This window comes from Rhinolophus hipposideros (genome assembly GCF_964194185.1).
Source record: "Rhinolophus hipposideros genome assembly, chromosome: 3".
NCBI lineage: Eukaryota > Metazoa > Chordata > Mammalia > Chiroptera > Rhinolophidae > Rhinolophus > Rhinolophus hipposideros.
This window is the reverse complement of record NC_138049.1, coordinates 3,125,004-3,143,331: the sequence shown is the minus strand read 5'-3', so window position 1 is coordinate 3,143,331 and position 18,328 is coordinate 3,125,004. Positions and strand designations below refer to the sequence as shown.

General features: G+C 40.9%; 1 protein-coding gene across 5 annotated transcripts in view; it reads right to left on the bottom strand.

The window, feature by feature from the left end:
• Nucleotides 1-18,328, bottom strand: part of PDE10A (phosphodiesterase 10A) — a 470,871-nt gene that overhangs the window by 61,202 nt on the left and 391,341 nt on the right. For 4 of the 5 annotated variants that reach the window (XM_081045170.1, XM_081045167.1, XM_081045166.1 and 1 more), the window contains 5 exons: nucleotides 16,224-16,379; nucleotides 14,907-14,957; nucleotides 13,874-13,932; nucleotides 12,021-12,072; nucleotides 1,389-1,531 (listed from right to left, as the gene is read on the bottom strand). In XM_081045170.1, coding sequence (XP_080901296.1) covers nucleotides 1,389-1,531; nucleotides 12,021-12,072; nucleotides 13,874-13,932; nucleotides 14,907-14,957; nucleotides 16,224-16,379 — 461 coding nt within the window. The remainder of the gene's footprint in view (nucleotides 1-1,388; nucleotides 1,532-12,020; nucleotides 12,073-13,873; nucleotides 13,933-14,906; nucleotides 14,958-16,223; nucleotides 16,380-18,328) is intronic. The other variant, XM_081045168.1, reaches the window with a different exon arrangement.

Here is an 18,328-nt window from a genome sequence, read left to right as displayed (position 1 = left end):
CGTTGCATACAATCAAGGATGCTGTCATCCTGCTCTCCCTGTGCTTTGAACGACATGAATGCAAGAAGGTGGAGTGCCATGAGCAGTCACAGCACCCACTGCACGATCTGTGCGTGGTTTCTTGGTGTGAGGACAGTCTGGCTGGAACCACTCCAGCTCTCTGTCCTTACACAAATGGTTGGCATCAAGCACTCAGCTCAGAGAGCTCCAGTCAGCCACCTTCCCCTCACTGCTTTGCCCAGGCTTGTGAACACGGGCTCCCAGGTATTATCTTCCAAAGGAGATCAACACCAGCCCTGTGAGGGAGCACTTGACCTTCAGCAAGAGAAAGGGCTTGACCTGTGTGACCCATATGACTCTATCCTGACTGATTTACTGAGATCTAAAACACCAACCAACCCAAAACAGAGTAACTAAGGCAAAACAACTAAATAATGTCTGTGAGTCAGAGCTCGGTGAGTGTGACCTGCAGGGTCTATCAGCCTAGGCTGCTGGAACAGGAAGTGCCCAGTGGGCGGCAGTGGGGAGACCCGGCTCTAGGGGACCACATCACACCTGGTTACTCCTTCACAGGACAGAGGCCTGAACGAAGAGCAAGTCTTAATGAATGCATAAGGAAGAGTGCTTCACTAGACTGCTGTAACTACAACATTTTAGAGCGTTATGTGGAAAATAGTTCAACAAGACATATAAAACAAAAGGAATGCCAATGTCTAAAAGAAATTCCATTTTTGAATGTTAAGCTGGATTCTTAAAAGTTCTGTGACAGTGTCCCTTGCAGGCGTTCCGACTGTGACCTGATGGAGCCACCATGCCTCCACCAGCTGAGCAAACTCCGTTCTGTTCCTTCAAGTAACAAAAGACGCCACGTAGAGAACGAAGAAGGCTTTCTTTTGAGATGCAACAGAAGTGTGGTACGTGACTGATTCAACCATTGCTCAGTTACAGAATAACGTGCTGACATGACCAAGTCCAGCCGGCGAGTTCCCCCCGCGGCCTGGACTGAGACAGGTCCGCTGGCTGGGAGGCCCGGGCGCCGGACCGCAGAAGCACACCCTGCTCCTAGACCCAGGAAAACCTGCCGACGCCAGGCGGGCACACCTTTACCTACCTGGGAAGCACTAGTAAGGTTTTCCAACATGATTTCCAAAAGGACCGCCTCCGGAAGACGGCATTTCCAGGAGTGACGCCAAAGCCTCCTAGGCGCGGTTTCGCTGGCACTGCAATGTCATTCCCAGAAGTACTACCTTCAGGAGGCGGGTCCTGGTGGGAATGATATCACAGTATGACAAGTACTGTCAGCACTCCTGTGAACAGGCACAGAGAAGTGGGTAACAGAACACCTGCACGGCTGCCGTCACAGCGCACGGCGTCTACTCCGGCTGTACCTTATCTCTTTGGTCTTCTTGAAGATAGGTTTTCCTTCCTTCTCCTCTCCAATATCAAAGAGGTCTGAATACAGCTCCTTGTTCTTATGGTCGACCTGGAAAAGTGCACAACGATCTGCGTTCACCAGGTTTTTTGCATATATCTAAAAACAAACCATAAAAGAAGAGTAAGCCAAGGAGAAATGCAAAGTTTACTTTATCAGAAAGAAATGTTAACTTCAGCGACTCTCTAATTCGGTAGGAAATCAGTGTTATAACTAAATGAGTAAAGGAATATAGGTACGACACTACACATAAGCCACTGTTACTGTACCAACAGTGGGAGAAACCATCCATGCCACGATGCTGGATGGTAAAATCCACTTGACCTTTGAACCGACCCCCAAAACAGTAGACAGCGATGTATTAACTTTTGATTCCCCCAAAAACCCCGGTGTCCATGGGTATCTGCGGAGAAAGGGTTCCAGGATCCCCTGCAGATACCAAAATCCACGGAAGCTCACGCCCCCTATAAAACGGTGTAGACCAACACGTGCGGTCATCCCTCTGTGTCTGCGGACGCCCAGTCGTGGATAGAAAATAGGTCAGATGTTTACTGAAAACAATCTGTGTTTAAGTGGACCTGCGCAGTTCAAATCTGTGTCGTTAAGGGGCAAGTGTACTACAATGCTTCCGTAAGGGCTGGAAAACAGCCAGTGGCCTGAGTCCCTAAGGGGCTTCCTCCCACCCAGACCTGGCTTCCAGACCTCCCAGCTGGGATGAGGGTGTCCCAGCCCCCCAACACCCTCATCTGAGCCTCTGTTTGCTCTCAGGGTGGCTTCCATTCTGAGTGGTTGGTGTGTGGCATGCCAGCTGTAAAAAATATGAAATAGAGCCCCTAATGAGACATATAGTGTTCATATTTACATTAGCTGCATTTTATTTGCTGCACTATCTAATATTAAAGTGTAACAATTATTAAGAAGAGCTCAGTACACATCAGACATTTCTTACACACTTTATGTGCATTAATTCCTCTGAATCCTCACAATAACAATCTGATGTCAGGAAAAATGTTCATCTCCACTTTACATAGTATTAGGGAAAGTGAGGCACAGAGAAGTAACTTGTCTACAATCACATAGCTAGTAAATTTGAACTCATCCCAGCTGTTCCAATAGCCTACGGTTTTATTATAAATATGCTTTTCCATTTCTGAATGGGAAACTGCATTCATTTCATCATTCTTTTCTTTATCAATTTCTTTTGATAAGCATTTCTTTAATGCCTAACACACCCACCGTCCCCAGTGGGGTGGGACTGCGGTTATCTTGTAAATACTGTATTTACTTATATTGAGGAGTCTGGCAACCTCAACCCTCCAGGTGACAGACATGAATCAATCATTCCTCAGAGAATAACAGGCATCACGAAGCCTGTGCAGGAGGGCCAAGGGCCACTTGGGCCATAGGAAACTCTAGAAACTCATTTAATCTGCCTTACAGATTCATGAAGAGAACTCAGGTGGGTCAGGCAGCCTGTGCGGTGTCCTGGTTCAGTCTCAGCATGTATGCTTATCTTCACTGCGAGTGTAACTGCATTCATTCACTCAGCAAACCCTGGCTGTGCCTACTATGCAGGGGCTGAGTGACTAAGTGGATGTCAGAGGATCAGAGCTTCCAGCTTACTCATCCCCCGTCAGCCTGTGAGCTCGGTGACAGCAGAAAGTTCTTCTTTTCTGCACAGGATTCCAAATGCTGAGGACGGGCCCGGAAGAGAGCTCGACTAACTGGAGCCCACAGGCCACATCCCGCCCATGGCGGGCTTTCGTGAATCACGTCTGAGCGAGACAGAGCCGTGGTATTGCACGTACTGCTCCTTCATGTACTGTTTATGGTGCTGCATGGGCAGAGGTGAGTAGTGTGATAGAGTATGGCTCGTGAAGCATGGCCCATGAGGCATATGTGGCCCTTTACAAACATGTCTGCCAACCTCAGGTGACATGTCATTTCTCCTTCACCTAAGAACTCGCAATTGATACCTGAGTAAGGGACAACGGCCTACAGGTAGGGAGGAAGCGATGGGACTGTGTTGTTGGCAAACAAAGAGGAATCACCCATTAACTTGGCAAATTCATGAGGTCTTGAATTAGTAAATAATAATGATAATCTTGTACTATTAACGATTAATTACATGCCGCAGAAGTTGCATTTCTAGTGTCCAGGGCCATGTTAGCTGCTTAATACTTTGGCACATATTGATGCTAATAATTGTAAAAATCTGGATAAAATGAACAATTTTCTAGAAAAGGGAAATGAATTTAGGAGCTGAAAAGTCAAAATAGAACCAGAACTGTAGACAAAATAGAAAAACTGTCAAAGAATTATCCCCAGAAAAGGCATCAGGCCCAAATGATTTCAAATACGAATTATTTAAGAATATTCAACAAATAAATTCCCATCCAATTTAAACTTTTCTAAGTCCAGTTATTTTTACAACCTCTGCTATACCATTGATATTGAAAATTGGCAAAGATTCTATAACAAAGAAAAATAACAGACCAATTTTCTTGGAAACAGAAGAAAAATCATAAAAAACTATTAGCAAATCAAACATAGGAATAAATTATATTACAGTTGTCAAAATATATGTAATAAAATTCAACAATCATTCAGGATAAAAACTGTAGTAAAATGGAATAGAAGAATATGTCTCTTCATAAAATGTTCCTGGAAACAAATGTCTACATCACAACAAATAGTAAAATAGCAGAATCATTCCATTAATGTTAAGACATTAAAGTAAAAACAAGACAAAGACAAGTTATCATAATTCATAACACAAAATCAGGTAAAAAAAAGATGATAGTATACATATTTGAAGAGCAAAAGTTTCACTGTTTGGTGATAATGTTACTGAATACATTGAAAGATCAAGAAAAACAAAACTGAAAAATAATTATAGGTAGTAACAAAGGCTTCTGTTTTAAGATGAGTGACTCTAAACTTGTTTACCTTTTCATTCTCCCCAAATATTAAGCTTTCAGTTTGAATTGACACTCATAGGCTGAAAATGAATTAATAAGGAAATCCTAAACATATTTTGGTAATATTTATGAACTCCAAGCATCAGAAGGTACTTCTAAAAGCCTTTTCCTCTCTACACAGAGAGAGAGGGAGAGAATGTGTGTGTGTGTGTGTGTGTGTGTGTGTGTGAGAGAGAGAGAGAGAGAGAGAGAGAGACAGAGACAGAGACAGAGACAGAGACAGAGACAGAGACAGAGAGATTTGTAAGTAGTAGACAATCCTTGATAGCAATAGGGGATTTAAAATTCAGTGGAAATATATCTTCAAATTTCTGTAGAAAACTTGGTAAAATTCTTTACCAGTTCAAACTAGCATCCAATCATAAAGCAAAATAAAGATATTTCAGAAGTACATGGTATTCAGAGAATTACTACCTTTGAACTATTCTGGAAGGGAGATGCTCTCAAGCAAAAACAAACAAGAAGATAAAGTCAAAAAAGCCTGAGAAGACTTGGGGTACGAGAAGGAGTGATGAGCAAAGCAACCACTAAAACTATAATGAAACTGTAAAATTTGTTAGTAAATGATAGCTAAGAAATTACAGATGTAATATTAAAAAGTCAATTAAAAAATCTAAAATATCTGCTTATGTCAAAAATATATAAGGTTAGCAGGTAGACATAGTAAAAAACAAGGAGGAAGTAGAGTATGAGGTCTGACAATTAAGTTCACGAACTCATTCTAGAAAAAGTGCTACACACCTCATTGCTGAATATCACTACAGTCACCTTTGAAATACTTCCGTTGGGAAGCTAAGCACTGACGCCAACACCTAGTCCACCCTTCAAAGAAATTTTGGAACTGTTTTTCTGGAATGGCCATTAGAGCTGTCATCATATTACCCTTCATGTCATCAAAATGTCTTCTTTTCAATATTTCCTTTCTTTTCGGGTAAAGAAAGAAGTCATTGGGGGCCAAATCAGGTGAGTAGGGAGTGTGTTCCAATAGTTATTTGTTTACTGGCTAAAAACTCCCTCACAGACAGTGCCGTGTGAGCTGGTGCATTGTCGTGATGCAAGAGCCATGCATTGTTGGTGAAAAGTTCAGGTCATTTTCCTCTAACTTTTTCATGCAGCCTTTTCAGCACTTCCAAATAGTCAACCTGGTTAACTGTTTGTCCAGTCGGTACAAATTCATAACGAATAATCCCTCTGATATCAAAAAAAGGTTAGCAACATCATTTTTACTCTTGATTTGGACTGACGGAACTTTTTGGTCATGGAGAATTGTCTGACTTCCATTGTGTACTTTAACACTTTGTTTCAGGATCATATGGGTACACCCAGGTTTCATCACCAGTGATAACACGGCCCAAAACATCATCTTGCCTCTCCAACAGATCATGGCAAACTTTGACTCTCACTTTTGTTCATCAGTGAGCTCCTTTGGGACCATTTTTGCACACACCTTTCTTATGCCAAAATTTTCCTGTTTCTCTATCGATGTTTTCTTGGTCTGCTGTGATTTTCAGTTAGCTAACAATTTTGACACACAATTAGATGAATTTTTGCAATGTTTTCATCAGTTCTCATTGTTACTGGCCGCCCTGAACTTTCTTCATCAGTGACGTGTTCTCTCCCCTCAAAAAAACATTTAATCCATTTGTACACTGCCATTTTCTTCATGGCATTATCCCGATAAGCTTGGGCTAACATATCCCCGATTTCTCTTGCACTCGTGCCAAGTGTAACAAGAAATTTAACATTTGCTCTTTGCTCTAATTCAAGCTGACATTCTTGTGACGGCACACAAAAACACGCAACAATAATGAACACCACTCAGCAAGACACTGTCACATGTCGACACGAACACAGCTATGAAACACTGATTTATCAAGGTTATGAATCTTACTGGGCTGTTTGTACAGGGCTGCCAATGTAAGCGCACGGGGGCAAGTTCGCAAACTTCATTGTAAGACCTCATATGCTGTCTTTTTAATCTGTTAGTGAAGTGGGTGATGAAACAGATACTAGTCATTTACTAATTAAACAATGCTGGCAGGGCTGGCTTTGCCATAGTGTAGGAAGGGACCATCTGAGGACAAGGACCATACAGAGGTGAGCTGAACAAACAAAGAAGGACGTATTCCTGAAAATATAATGTGAGCCCCCTGGTCCAGTAATTACAGAAACTCTACTGAGTCAAGGGTTTTTGAGTGATATGAGCCAGGAAATTACCCCTTTATTCTCTCAGGCTAACTTGAGTTAGGTACTTGATGTTTTCTTGTGTATACCAAAGCATCCCGAATAACAAAGTTAAGGCAAGCTACTGGGGTTGGGGGGAGAGGATAGAAAGAGGAGGAAGGGAAGTAAGGGGGGAGAGAGGGAGAGGGGGAGAGGGAGAGGGAGAGAGAGACCTTCATTACATGCATTATAGATGAGCAAATAAAAGTACAGATCAGAAATGAATGCCAACTATAATTTTATGTGTATAATGTGATGGCTTGGTGTGAGGTCGGGGTGGTGGTGGATGGGGGGAGGGGGGTTCACGGTGTGAGGGATGTAAAAATAAAATAAAATAAAATAAAACTATAAAAAAAATAAAAAAAAATAAAGTCTATGTTTTCTGAGATAAAAAAAATAAAAAATAAAAATAAAGTACCTAGAAATTTGTAAAATTTAATTTAAAAGTCTCATTCACTACTTGTCAATTAGCAGCAGATCCACCTGGCCACAGAGCTCAGGAGGCCCAGGTGGTGGTGGGTTGCCCTTGGTGTTTAGTTCTCAGAAGGGAAAGATGCTGCACATCTGCTGTGCTCAGGCCCATCCTGTGGACCGACGAGTAGTTCTGCCCAAAATGTCAGTATCACCCTCACTGAGAAACACTGAACTACATGAAATAGCCTAGGATTTTAAAGACCACCCAGATTTGCTCAGTGGAAATCAGAAATCTCATCTATATTATCCAAGAGCCTTTCAAAATAGTCTAACCTCATTCCCCTCTTGCGTCCTCTAATCCCGGGTTATCTTTTCAAAACACAAATCTGATCTTGCACCTTCTAGCTTAAAGGGCACAACTCCCTACAGGACCTGGACTTGGCCCTTCCCCGGGATCTCTGCCCAGAGCACTCTGCCCCCTCCCTCCTCTGCAGCACACCCACCGCTCCCTTGCCTGCTGGACTTGCACACATCCCTCAGACCTGCCGTCAATCACATCCTCAGGAAACCCTCGCACGGCTTCCTCCCCTGGTCACATGTCTATATTCTGAACTTCCACAGCACTCTGTTCTGCTCCTTCAGAATCCTTTATATCACTACAATTTTATGTTTATGATGCTATTTGATGAATGTCTGGCTCCCCCAGTAGACCAGAAGCCCCACGAGGACAGAGATTCAGGTTTTGGCTCACCATTTTAGAACTCCAGATGCTATCTCGTATAAGAATGTAACAGATACACAAGAAATTGTATAGCAAAAATGGATGAATCAACACTTGTAGGGATCAATATTACAGACAACATTGAAACGAGAATCTTAGATCCATCCTTCAATAATACCCACATGGTTTTACAGGTGATTATATCAAACCTTGAAGGGACAAATAATTTATTATTTAAGCCATATTAGTCCACAGTAAAGAATAGAACATTTCTCAATTCATTTTATAAGTGTAGTATAACCTCAAAAGCAATACTACCCAAAGATAGAAAAAAAAAAACCTGAGCAATCTTATGAATGTAACAATTCTACATAATTGTAGAAAGTCAAAAACACATAATAATCACCAATCCAAAAGTAAAGATTACATTACAACTAAATAGGGTTCATCCATCCTAGGAATGCAAGAGTAGCACAGCATCAAGTAACGAATTAATGTAATTCCCTATTCTAATTGATTAAAGAAAGAAAAACTATATCATGTTCAGAATAGTTTACACAAATTTGATAATATTCAACACACAATCAAATGCAAACTGAGCAAATTAGGAGTAGGAAAAGCCTTTAAGTTGTAAACAGTATGTGCTGGGCACCTACAACAAATGTACATGGCGATGAAATATGAGAAGCACACATGTTGTGGAAAGTACATCCACTTGCACTGCTTTGTTTCAACAGTGTTCCTAGGGTCCTACCGAAATACATTAAAAAGAAAAAAAAGGAAGAAGTATAAACGCTGAGAAAGCAGAACCACTGCTATCATTATACGCATTATAAGTGACTGATTTTCTTGAAAATATACGACTACAACCTGAAAAACCAGCTGAACAAATATGGTGGATCAAAGTCAATATATTCAATTGAGAAAGATTTTTTAAAAATTGAAAACAAGACAACACTTTCATATGAGAAAACTCTGTATGCCAAAGATATCAACTCTACTTAACTTTTTATTAAATTTAAAGTAATTTCAATATAAATCACATACCACAATGAAATGGCATTCATCACAGGAATGCAAGGTTAGTTTAACATCTGAAAATCATTTTATAAAATACACCATATCAATAAAATAAAAATTTAAAAACATGATCATCTCAATAAATGCAGAGAAAATGGAGGTTAATAAAATATGAAATCCAATTATGATTAAAACACTCAAAAAACTAGGAATAGAACTTCCTCAATCTGATAAAGGTCATCTACAAACAAACAAACAAACAAAACAAAAATACCACAGCAATCACACTTAATAGTGAAGGACAAGATGAGTCTCCTGTAAGCTCAGCAACAAGACAGATGTCCATGCTCTCCACCTTTATTCAACATTGTACTAGAGATCCCAGGCGGACAATTATGCAAGGAAAAATAAAAGGCATCCAGATTGAAAAGAAGAAAGTAAAACTATCACTAATCATAGATGACATGATTCTGCATGTAGAAAACCCTAAAGAATCCACTCAGAAACTATTAAGAACAATGACTTCATCAAAGTTTCAGGATACGAGATCAAAATACAAAAGTCAATTTTATGTCTATACAAAATGGAAAAATACCCCATATTCACGTACTGGAAGCAACTATTGTTAAAACTGGTCCCCAAATTGGTCTACCAATTAAACACAATTCCTATCAGAACCTAAATTCTGAATTCTTTGTATAAATTGACAAACAGATTTCTTAAATTTATATGGAATTGCAAGGGACCCAAAACAACCAAAAAATACTGAAAAAGAACAAATTTGGAGGAGTCACACTTCCTGATTTCAAAACTTGCTATAAAATGATAGTAATCAAGAGTGTGGCACTGACTTTAAGATAAAAATATCTGTATTTTTATACAGATATAAAAATGTTAATGGCACAGCATTGAGAGCCCAGAAATAAAATATCTGTGCTTATGCTCAACTGGTTTTTGACAAGGCCATTAAAGGAGAAAAAACAGTCTTGTCAACAAACGGTGCTGGTCAAGCTGGGTAGTCTCTCGCAAAGAATGAAGCTGGACCCTTCCACCATACATAACCATTAAGTAGCATGAATCAAAAATCTAAATGTAAAAACTAAAGCTATAAAACTCTTAGAAGAAAACACTAAATTTTCATCATCTCTGATTTGGCGTCTTAGATAGGACACTACAAGCATGAGCGACAAAACACAAAAATAGATAACTGGACTTCATCAAAATTAAAACATTTTGTGCTTCAAAAGATACTACCAAGAAAGCGAAAGGACAATCCACATATGGGAGAAACTATTTTCCAATCATGTATCAGATAAGGGAGTTGTATCTAGAATATATGAAGGACTCTTAGAACTCAATAGTAAAAGACAAGGAAGTCAATTAAAAAGCGGTCAATGGATCTGAATAGAAATTTCTTCAGAAAAAATATACAAATGGCCAACAAGCACTTGAAAGGATGTTCGAGATCATTAGTCAGTAGAGAGATGCCAATCAAAACCCCACGGAGATAGCACTCACATCTACTGCGACAGCAGTATGAAAAAGTCAGGTAATGACCAGTGTCAGTGAGGATGTAGAGAAATTAGAACCCAGGTGCATTGCTGGTGGGAATGAAAAATGGTGCAACTACTTTGGCTATTCCTCAAAAATTAAACGTGTATTTATCATATGACCCAGCATATCTACTCCGAAGTTTATAACCGACACAACTGTAAACAGGTAATCAAACAAAAAATTGTACACGAATGTTTAAAGCAGCACTATTCACATTAGGCAAACTGTGGAAATAAGCCAAATGTTTATCAGCTGATGCACGGATAAAAACCTGTGGTATGTGTATCTATACAACAGGGTATCATTGGGCTATTAAAAAGGAGTGCAGTGATGACACATGACATAACACGGAGAAACTGTGAAAACATTACACGGAATGAAAGATGCAGGCACAAAGAGCCACATATGATATAATTTCTTTCATGTGAAATGTCTGGAATAGGTAAGACCATAGAAAAAGAAAGATTAGCTGTTGCTTAGCACTGGGAAATGCATGCGGATGAGGCATAAAAGAGGCGAAGGGTAAAATGGAATGTCTTTTTGAGGTAATGAACATGTTCAAAAATCACTAGTGAAGGTTGCACTTATCTGTGACTATATAAAAACTACTGATTGAACAGTGTAAATGGATGAGTAGTATGACATGTGAATTATATATTAATAAAGATATTTTTAAAAGATACTATTAATACAAGGACCAGTCAGTGTTTCTTGTGCTCCTAGCACAAGCTCTGTTGGTCCGTATTGTATCTTTATATTTTTCTATTCTTCTTCATATTTCTACAAATTTTACAAACTGCTTTACAAACTGCTTTACAAATTCCTTAAGTTCTGCCATAACCAAATAAGTCATTTTTACTGTGCAATGAAGTGTTGTTTTTTCCCCACAATAAAACCATCAAAATAACTAATTACATAAAGACTATACTGGAAGGAACAATTAGTGAATGTTACTCACTAATCGCCCTTCATAAACTTTCTGTTTCCACAAGACACTGACCACGTCACACCCCATACTTGCAGGCTTTCACGTCAAAGAGAAATAGGTCAGTGCACATCATGACCTCAGGAGACGAGGCCACCCCGCATCAGACAGGATTACTGTCTTTTGGGAAAGACCAGGAAAATGGGAAGCAGAGAGACATCCATCACAGTACACAACGGGGCACAGAAGGCACCCAACAAGTCTGGCCCGGGAGCACATACACAGCTTGACCACCGCAGCTACTTGGTCAGTGGAGTGTGGCGGGAGCCCCAAAGCAGCCACGCAGGAAAATGGGGTCAAACCCCACTCCATAAACTTTTCCGCTCTGCGTGCCTACTAGTCCTCCAGAAGACAGGGATGAGTAAGACGACATCAGTTGAGAATTCTCAATACAGCCTACATGCAAAGGTATTTTGGAGAATATAAAAAGAAAGTAAACGTTTTCAAGGTTTAACTCAACACTAGATGATGGTGAAAAAACTGAGATGTTTTTCAAAACATTATTCAAAACTCTCCAAAACTAATAGAAGTGACCAAAAAAATCAAGGTGATACCTCCAGGTCACTAAGTACCACCTTTTCACCTATTGAAAACAGCCTATATGTCTAATACATTAAAATGTTCCACCAGACGTTAGGACATGAATCTACGGTTAAATAAAAATCATTTTCAAAACAAAAGGCAACTTACCATTATGTGTTCAAGTAGAGAATCTATGGCGACTATGTTATCAAAATATGTTCTGTGAAAAAGGAACATAAAACCTGTAAGTAATCTAGAACACATAATGTCTAGAACACAGACCATATGAAACTATGAATATGTTTCCCAGTTTTGTCTACATTTAAATAAAAAACATAAAGTTGTATGTTTGATTTTTGTCCTCTCATGGAAACAACCAATAATATTAAAGGGATAAATGAAACTTTATCATTGACTTTATAATGAGGGTTCTAATTTCAAAAGATGCATTAAGGAATTATTTTATTGATAAGTACTGATGTAGGAAGTTCGTAGCATTTACCTAAAACTATAAAGGATAAATTGGGTTCACCATATTTAACATTTTCATTAATACCTTTGATCTGAAATAAAAATACTTAAATTTGCTAAATCTCATTAACATGGTCAAAATGTAAATTATCACTGAGAAGCTGGAAAGTTACAATGCAGTTTAACTGTATTGAGAAAGCAAGGCAATTCATTTCAGAAGAAATACCAGAATACAAGTAACGCTAAGGACCTAATGACTTTGCACAGTAAAATAAAGTATTAGTATGAACAGCAAGTAAGCAGTTTGGAGGTATCTGGTACATGTATTACAATGAAGCCTGTAGTAGGCATGTATTGTAGGAAATGCACAAAGAAGTACTCTTCACACAGGATGTATTGGCAAGGCACTGCTTTCAGTTTAGGTTTGTTTACAGTTAGGAATGGACTCGTAATGAGAACGACGTACAGTAACCAACAATGCCTTTCATTTAAAGACAAACTGTTTAGCTTGAATACACTAAGACTGAACACACTAATTACCCTGTACACTGAGACATATACTGCAAGGAATATGGTAAAGTAAATGGATTTCCCACTGAGGAACAGATTGAAAGTGTCACGTGAGATTTAATTGGACTCTGGAAGACTTACAAGACATTCAAATACATTAACAAGAGAAGCTGAACAGCTCCTCTTTCTATGTTTAATTCTGTCTCAAAGGGGGTCAAAAGAGAGCTCTTTCAGATCCGTATTTGTCTAATTTTATATTGCTGAAAACCAATACAGCATGAAGAGGCAACAGCCGAGGAATCAGCTGTGGGTATTATACAAATCGCGGATGAGTTAAGGTGAAGCGCTACCAGAGTGGGGTGAGAACATGGCCTGAGCCGCTGCTGGCAGCTGGGAAGAACTGGCACATTCTCCTGTAGTCCTTGTAGGAGGACACGACCGGGAAGTTACCACACCTGGGACAATTGTCAGTCTCAACGATTAAGTCGATGGGTCAGATATGCAGAGATCCCGGACCCAGCAAAACCAGTATGAACCAGAGTTTCCTAAGTGTCTGTAACCGCTTTCATTGCCACCCACGGGAGTATTTCTAGGTCAAGCTCAGGGAAATGGACCATCTTCTGTAAAATCTTCTGTAAAACTGAGTGACTATACATGGGAAAATTAAAATAATATGATTAATAATAAGTTTTAATTGACTGACATTTGTAGAAAACGCCAGAGAGGACTTTTGGAAATAACTTAGACATTTCCCCTCCTACTGCTGTCAGTTTTCTCCCACAAAAACAGAAATATTTGGCGTCTTTGACATGTGCTAGTGAGTCTGCTTGGGAAACACAGCAAAGTGCAAAGCGCAACCGATCGTCACACATACACCTTCAGTCCTTCACACAGCAAGTGAGGGTGGAGGTGGCGCAGCTCTCCGTCCAGCGCAGTGAAGCTCTGACCGCGGGAGGTCTGCCACTGCCCCCCACCCCGGCCTGCACCTAACTGTGCCACTGACCAGTAAGAGCCGCCACACCCTGCAGACGGACACTTACTTGGACACATCGAGCAGAAAGTCATTCAACTCAGTCTGTTTGGCAAGGCCTCTGCACACCTGCCACACAAAATAATGGCTATTAATTAATTAGAAGAGATTTTTGCTTATTTCCAAAGGAAGATTCCGGAATACTGATTACTTTTTTAAAAGGCATACACAATCACTTCGTTTATAATGCAATGATGATACCACTAACAGTTCACTTTTAGTGAATGCTGAAACGCGCTCAGCACTTCGTATTTACCACCTCCCAGACCATCACGAAGCACTGCAGGCCTAGGACATACTTCTGTAACCGAGGTGGAGAGAGGGCCAGAACCTCGCTCAGGTCGCAGGGTCGGTGGGGGCGGCCTGCCTGGTCAAACCACCTCCCTTTCTAGAAACGGCGCCCGAGCACACATCACATCCATACTCCCCACTGGTCGTCCCGGAGTCCTTGCCCCTCACCCTTCACCCCAGCCCCGTGTATGTGTTCTCGTGCTGTCACACAGTCCCCCATAACCTGAGTTTGCTGAAAGGCACTTTACACAACAGCAAAAGAAAGAAGTGGAAAGCAAAAAGCCAAACTGTGTTGGTACTGGGTTCCTGAACTTTCAGTCCAGTTACCAGGAAAACTCTGCAATGTGTGACTTTTTAATTAGATCATTAACTCCACGAGAACCAGGTATCTTCAACTGAAGATGAATGTTTTCATGTACCATTTAGTTCACAGGATGTGCTCACTCAGGAAAAGGAGTCATAAAAATATCAGTCGTGCCAGTAGCAGACTGTTGCTGGGCTTTCAGTGGAAAACGTCCTAATAGATGCATCTCACTTACTGCATACATGATTTACAATCATACGTAACTATATAAAAATAATCGCAAGCTGTTTAAGGCAAAAATACAGTGAGCAATACACTTTTTAGAAATGACGTGTCTAATATCGGAACATGAAGCGCCAGTTCCATCTCAGCCTGTGCCCCAGAACCGAGGCTGCCCCCAAACGAGTGCTCTCCCCAGGAAGCCCAACAGAAACGTCCCAAAACTCACCTGCACCTGATGAATCGCCACTGACGCCCAGGCAAGATTCGCTGTTGCCACCTACAAAAGAGGTAGGAAACCAGTTCTCATTCGCCACGGTAGACATGCGACAGAGGACTCCAGCACAAGTGTGTGGGAAGGGAGTTCTGAGGTCGCTGCATAAACACAAGTATGTACATGACTTCTCGTTTACATCTCCCTTTTCTTTACAACTGAGTGTAGTGCTTCCTTGTTAGTCGCAATTTTGGATAAAAAGCCAGACGGCCTAAGAGAGCTACAGTCCAATGATTTTAGCACAAAATACTTTCAATTCAAGAGGAAGACTATCAAGAGGACCTCCAACAACCGCTGTACAATGATGAACGAGTTCCAAAGCTTGGCGGACATGTGCTCACATTACTAGCTAGCTTACTTCTATTACTCATTCATTTAACACGTTAACTGGTGCCTTCTCGGTACCAGGCACGTTCTAGATGCTGGAGACACAGCACCACCCACAACAAACAGCTTGTCACGTGGAGAGGAAGGCAAGAAAGAAAACCAGTGAGTACACTGCCTGCACTGGGTGGGGACAAGGACGGAGCAGAGAAACACCCCAGAGGGAGAGGGTGTTCGGGGTGGGCGGGGTCCACTCTCGTCTGTGCACTCGGGAGGCTGGCGGCTGAGGGCAGCGTTCAGACATTACTGAGTGAGGCGGAAGGAGGAAGGACATGGGCTCCCCGCCTGGGAGCCCTGCAGCCTTGCTCAGGGTGGAGTGTGGCTGGAGGGAGGCACAGAGGGAGAGGCCGGAAGAGCAGGAGATGTGTCATCCAGGCAAGCGGACAGGGTGCAGCCACCGAGGGACCTGGGCACCCACTGGGTGGGACACAGACAGATCACTGCATGACTTGGTTTTAGTATTAACGGCCCAAGGCCAATTCAGGGAATAGAGAATGGAACTCAATTGTTTTCCAACTGTATTTGAGGCTGGAACCTTGATTCGGGACATACTCTAAAAAGATGACATTTTTAAGAAAACAAAGGACCACCAGAATGTGAAAACTCTCCAGAATCATCTATTGCTTTATTTTGTTCACATTATGCATACTTTTATTTTTATTGTTAAAATGGATTCTTAAAAAAAAAAAAAAAAAGCTTGTATTTCCAGTTTACTCAGTCCCCTTTCTAAGTAACTGCAGAATTAACAAACAAACAAAGGTTTTGCAAACCCTTACTATTGGAATCAAAACCCTGTTAAGCAAAGTGTGGCTTAATGTTCACTCATCTCTTCACTGCACGGTATCAATGAGCACTGTCAACCAGCTGGGCGGCCAGCCCAGGCCTCACCTCCTGATGAGTCAGGCAGAAGGCTTCCTTGCCCCAGTACCGATACAGCTCCAGGATGCCGACAAGGTCACCAATCGCAGTGACGATCGGCAAACAGAGGACAGACTGGACCCGCATGCCGGATTCCAGGCCAGTACCTCTTGGGAATCGTTCATCCTAACAAAGAAAATGGGGAAAGACGTCAATTCAGCTAGAGAAATGGAATAATTATTATTCTTATATCTATCAGAAATTGCCTAATGCTTGTAATCAATAATAAACAGTCTTTTCCCGGGGCAAACCGAAGGCTGCTATACACCTTGTTTAGGAAAATGCCACTTTATCTGTAGCAACCTGGGGCCTACGCCTGAATCCTGCTTTGACGTTCCTCTTTGTAGAACAGAATTTAACGGATGAACATGTACTGATTTCATGGAATAGTAAGTAACTACGACGACAAACATTTATTTAGTCATCATCTTCTACCGTGTGTGCCACAACTTTTCTAAACGGCTTTACAAGAACGTAGTGTCACACCACCTAAAGGAAATTATATGTAAAATGTTGCTCTTCTACTTAAGGTTAGAATAACACGAAAGTGGATGTTACTGATAGTCATTCTAATTGGACCCAAAGACCTGTATAAAGTATTCAAGTCACCCAATAATTAATTATGTATCATAAGAAATGAAATTGGTTCTTTGATTTTAATGATTTTCTGGCTTAACAAAAACACTCAAAGGGGTAATAGGGAGATTGAATGCATTAATATCAAAATACCAATTCTATTTATTAAATGCGTGCTGTCTGTATGAAGCTTTTTGTGAATCACGATTAGTACAAATTATACTTATAATTTAGATTCTTTGAAAGTTTGCATATGCAATAGGCCATTTTCAAACAGCCATTTACGTAGTATGTACTTTGAACACTGACTTGTAAGAATGGAAGCATGTCTGATGTGTAACACCGAGCAGGTCTAAGGTCTCCAGCAGTTCATTTGATACATTTCCATATTGTGCCTGACAGCCAGTGCAGCCAACTTAGTGGCTCTACCACATCACTGTGGTGGGAATAATGAAAACCTAGTATCTTAGCAAGTTTGGTCATTATAATACAATACTGCTGTCTATATTCAGTATACTGTGCAACACTTATTTTTAACCACTTGCTTTTCTTTTTCCTTTTCTTTTTTGATAAAATAACTGGCTATCTGATTTGTCCAGGTCATATAGCTAACTAGAGGCAAAACCATAATTAAGACTCAGAGTCCATGACTCCAGCCATTTACGGAGAAAGGCATTACTCCCGGGTACTGGTTTGTATACTTGTCCCTTTAAAGGCAAAGCTCACACAGTGACATGTCCTCACAGTGCCCACAGTCCCATGGAGGATTGCACGAAGGGCTCCTTTTTGTCACCGTCCCCCTACCCCCGTCTTCCATCAGTACCCTCCAAAGCTGAATCTGGGCCTGCACACGTGATTTGCTCTGGCTCAGAGGGTAGTCAATCTGATACAAGCAGAGGCTTGAAAACTTGCTTGCACGTTTTCACTTCTTCTCTAGGACCCCTGCCACCATCATAAGAACACACCAGACTTCCCTTACTGGGGAGGGGCGGGGGTAAGACCCTCCTGGAGAGCTGAGGCCACCTGAGAGCAGCCCGCTCCTGAGCAGTGGCCAGGTGAGCTCCGATGTGTAAGCAGCCCAGCCAAACCTCAGGGGGATGGCTCAGTCCATAGACTCACGAGACACAGCAAATGGCTGTTGTGTGACATCACTCAAATTTGGGGAAGTCTGTCACACAGCCGTAGTAACTTATTCATACATATCCTGCTAGAATGTGAAACACAAAACAGTAACCATTTAGTTTGTGTGAATATAAATACACATTTTAATGCTTAATTATACTGGCACGTGTTGAAACAAACTATTCAAATCTAGCACTTAGTGGGTATATAAGACAAGGTTTTCTGAGTACAAAGAATTTGTTTAGAAACTCATTTATTGACCTGTATCTTGCTTTAATGCTTTAATAAAATGGTTTAAATTGTAAGATGACACGTTAAAGGACACATCATCTATCTTAATTAAATCCTTCAGATTACAAATGGCACAAAGAGGACAG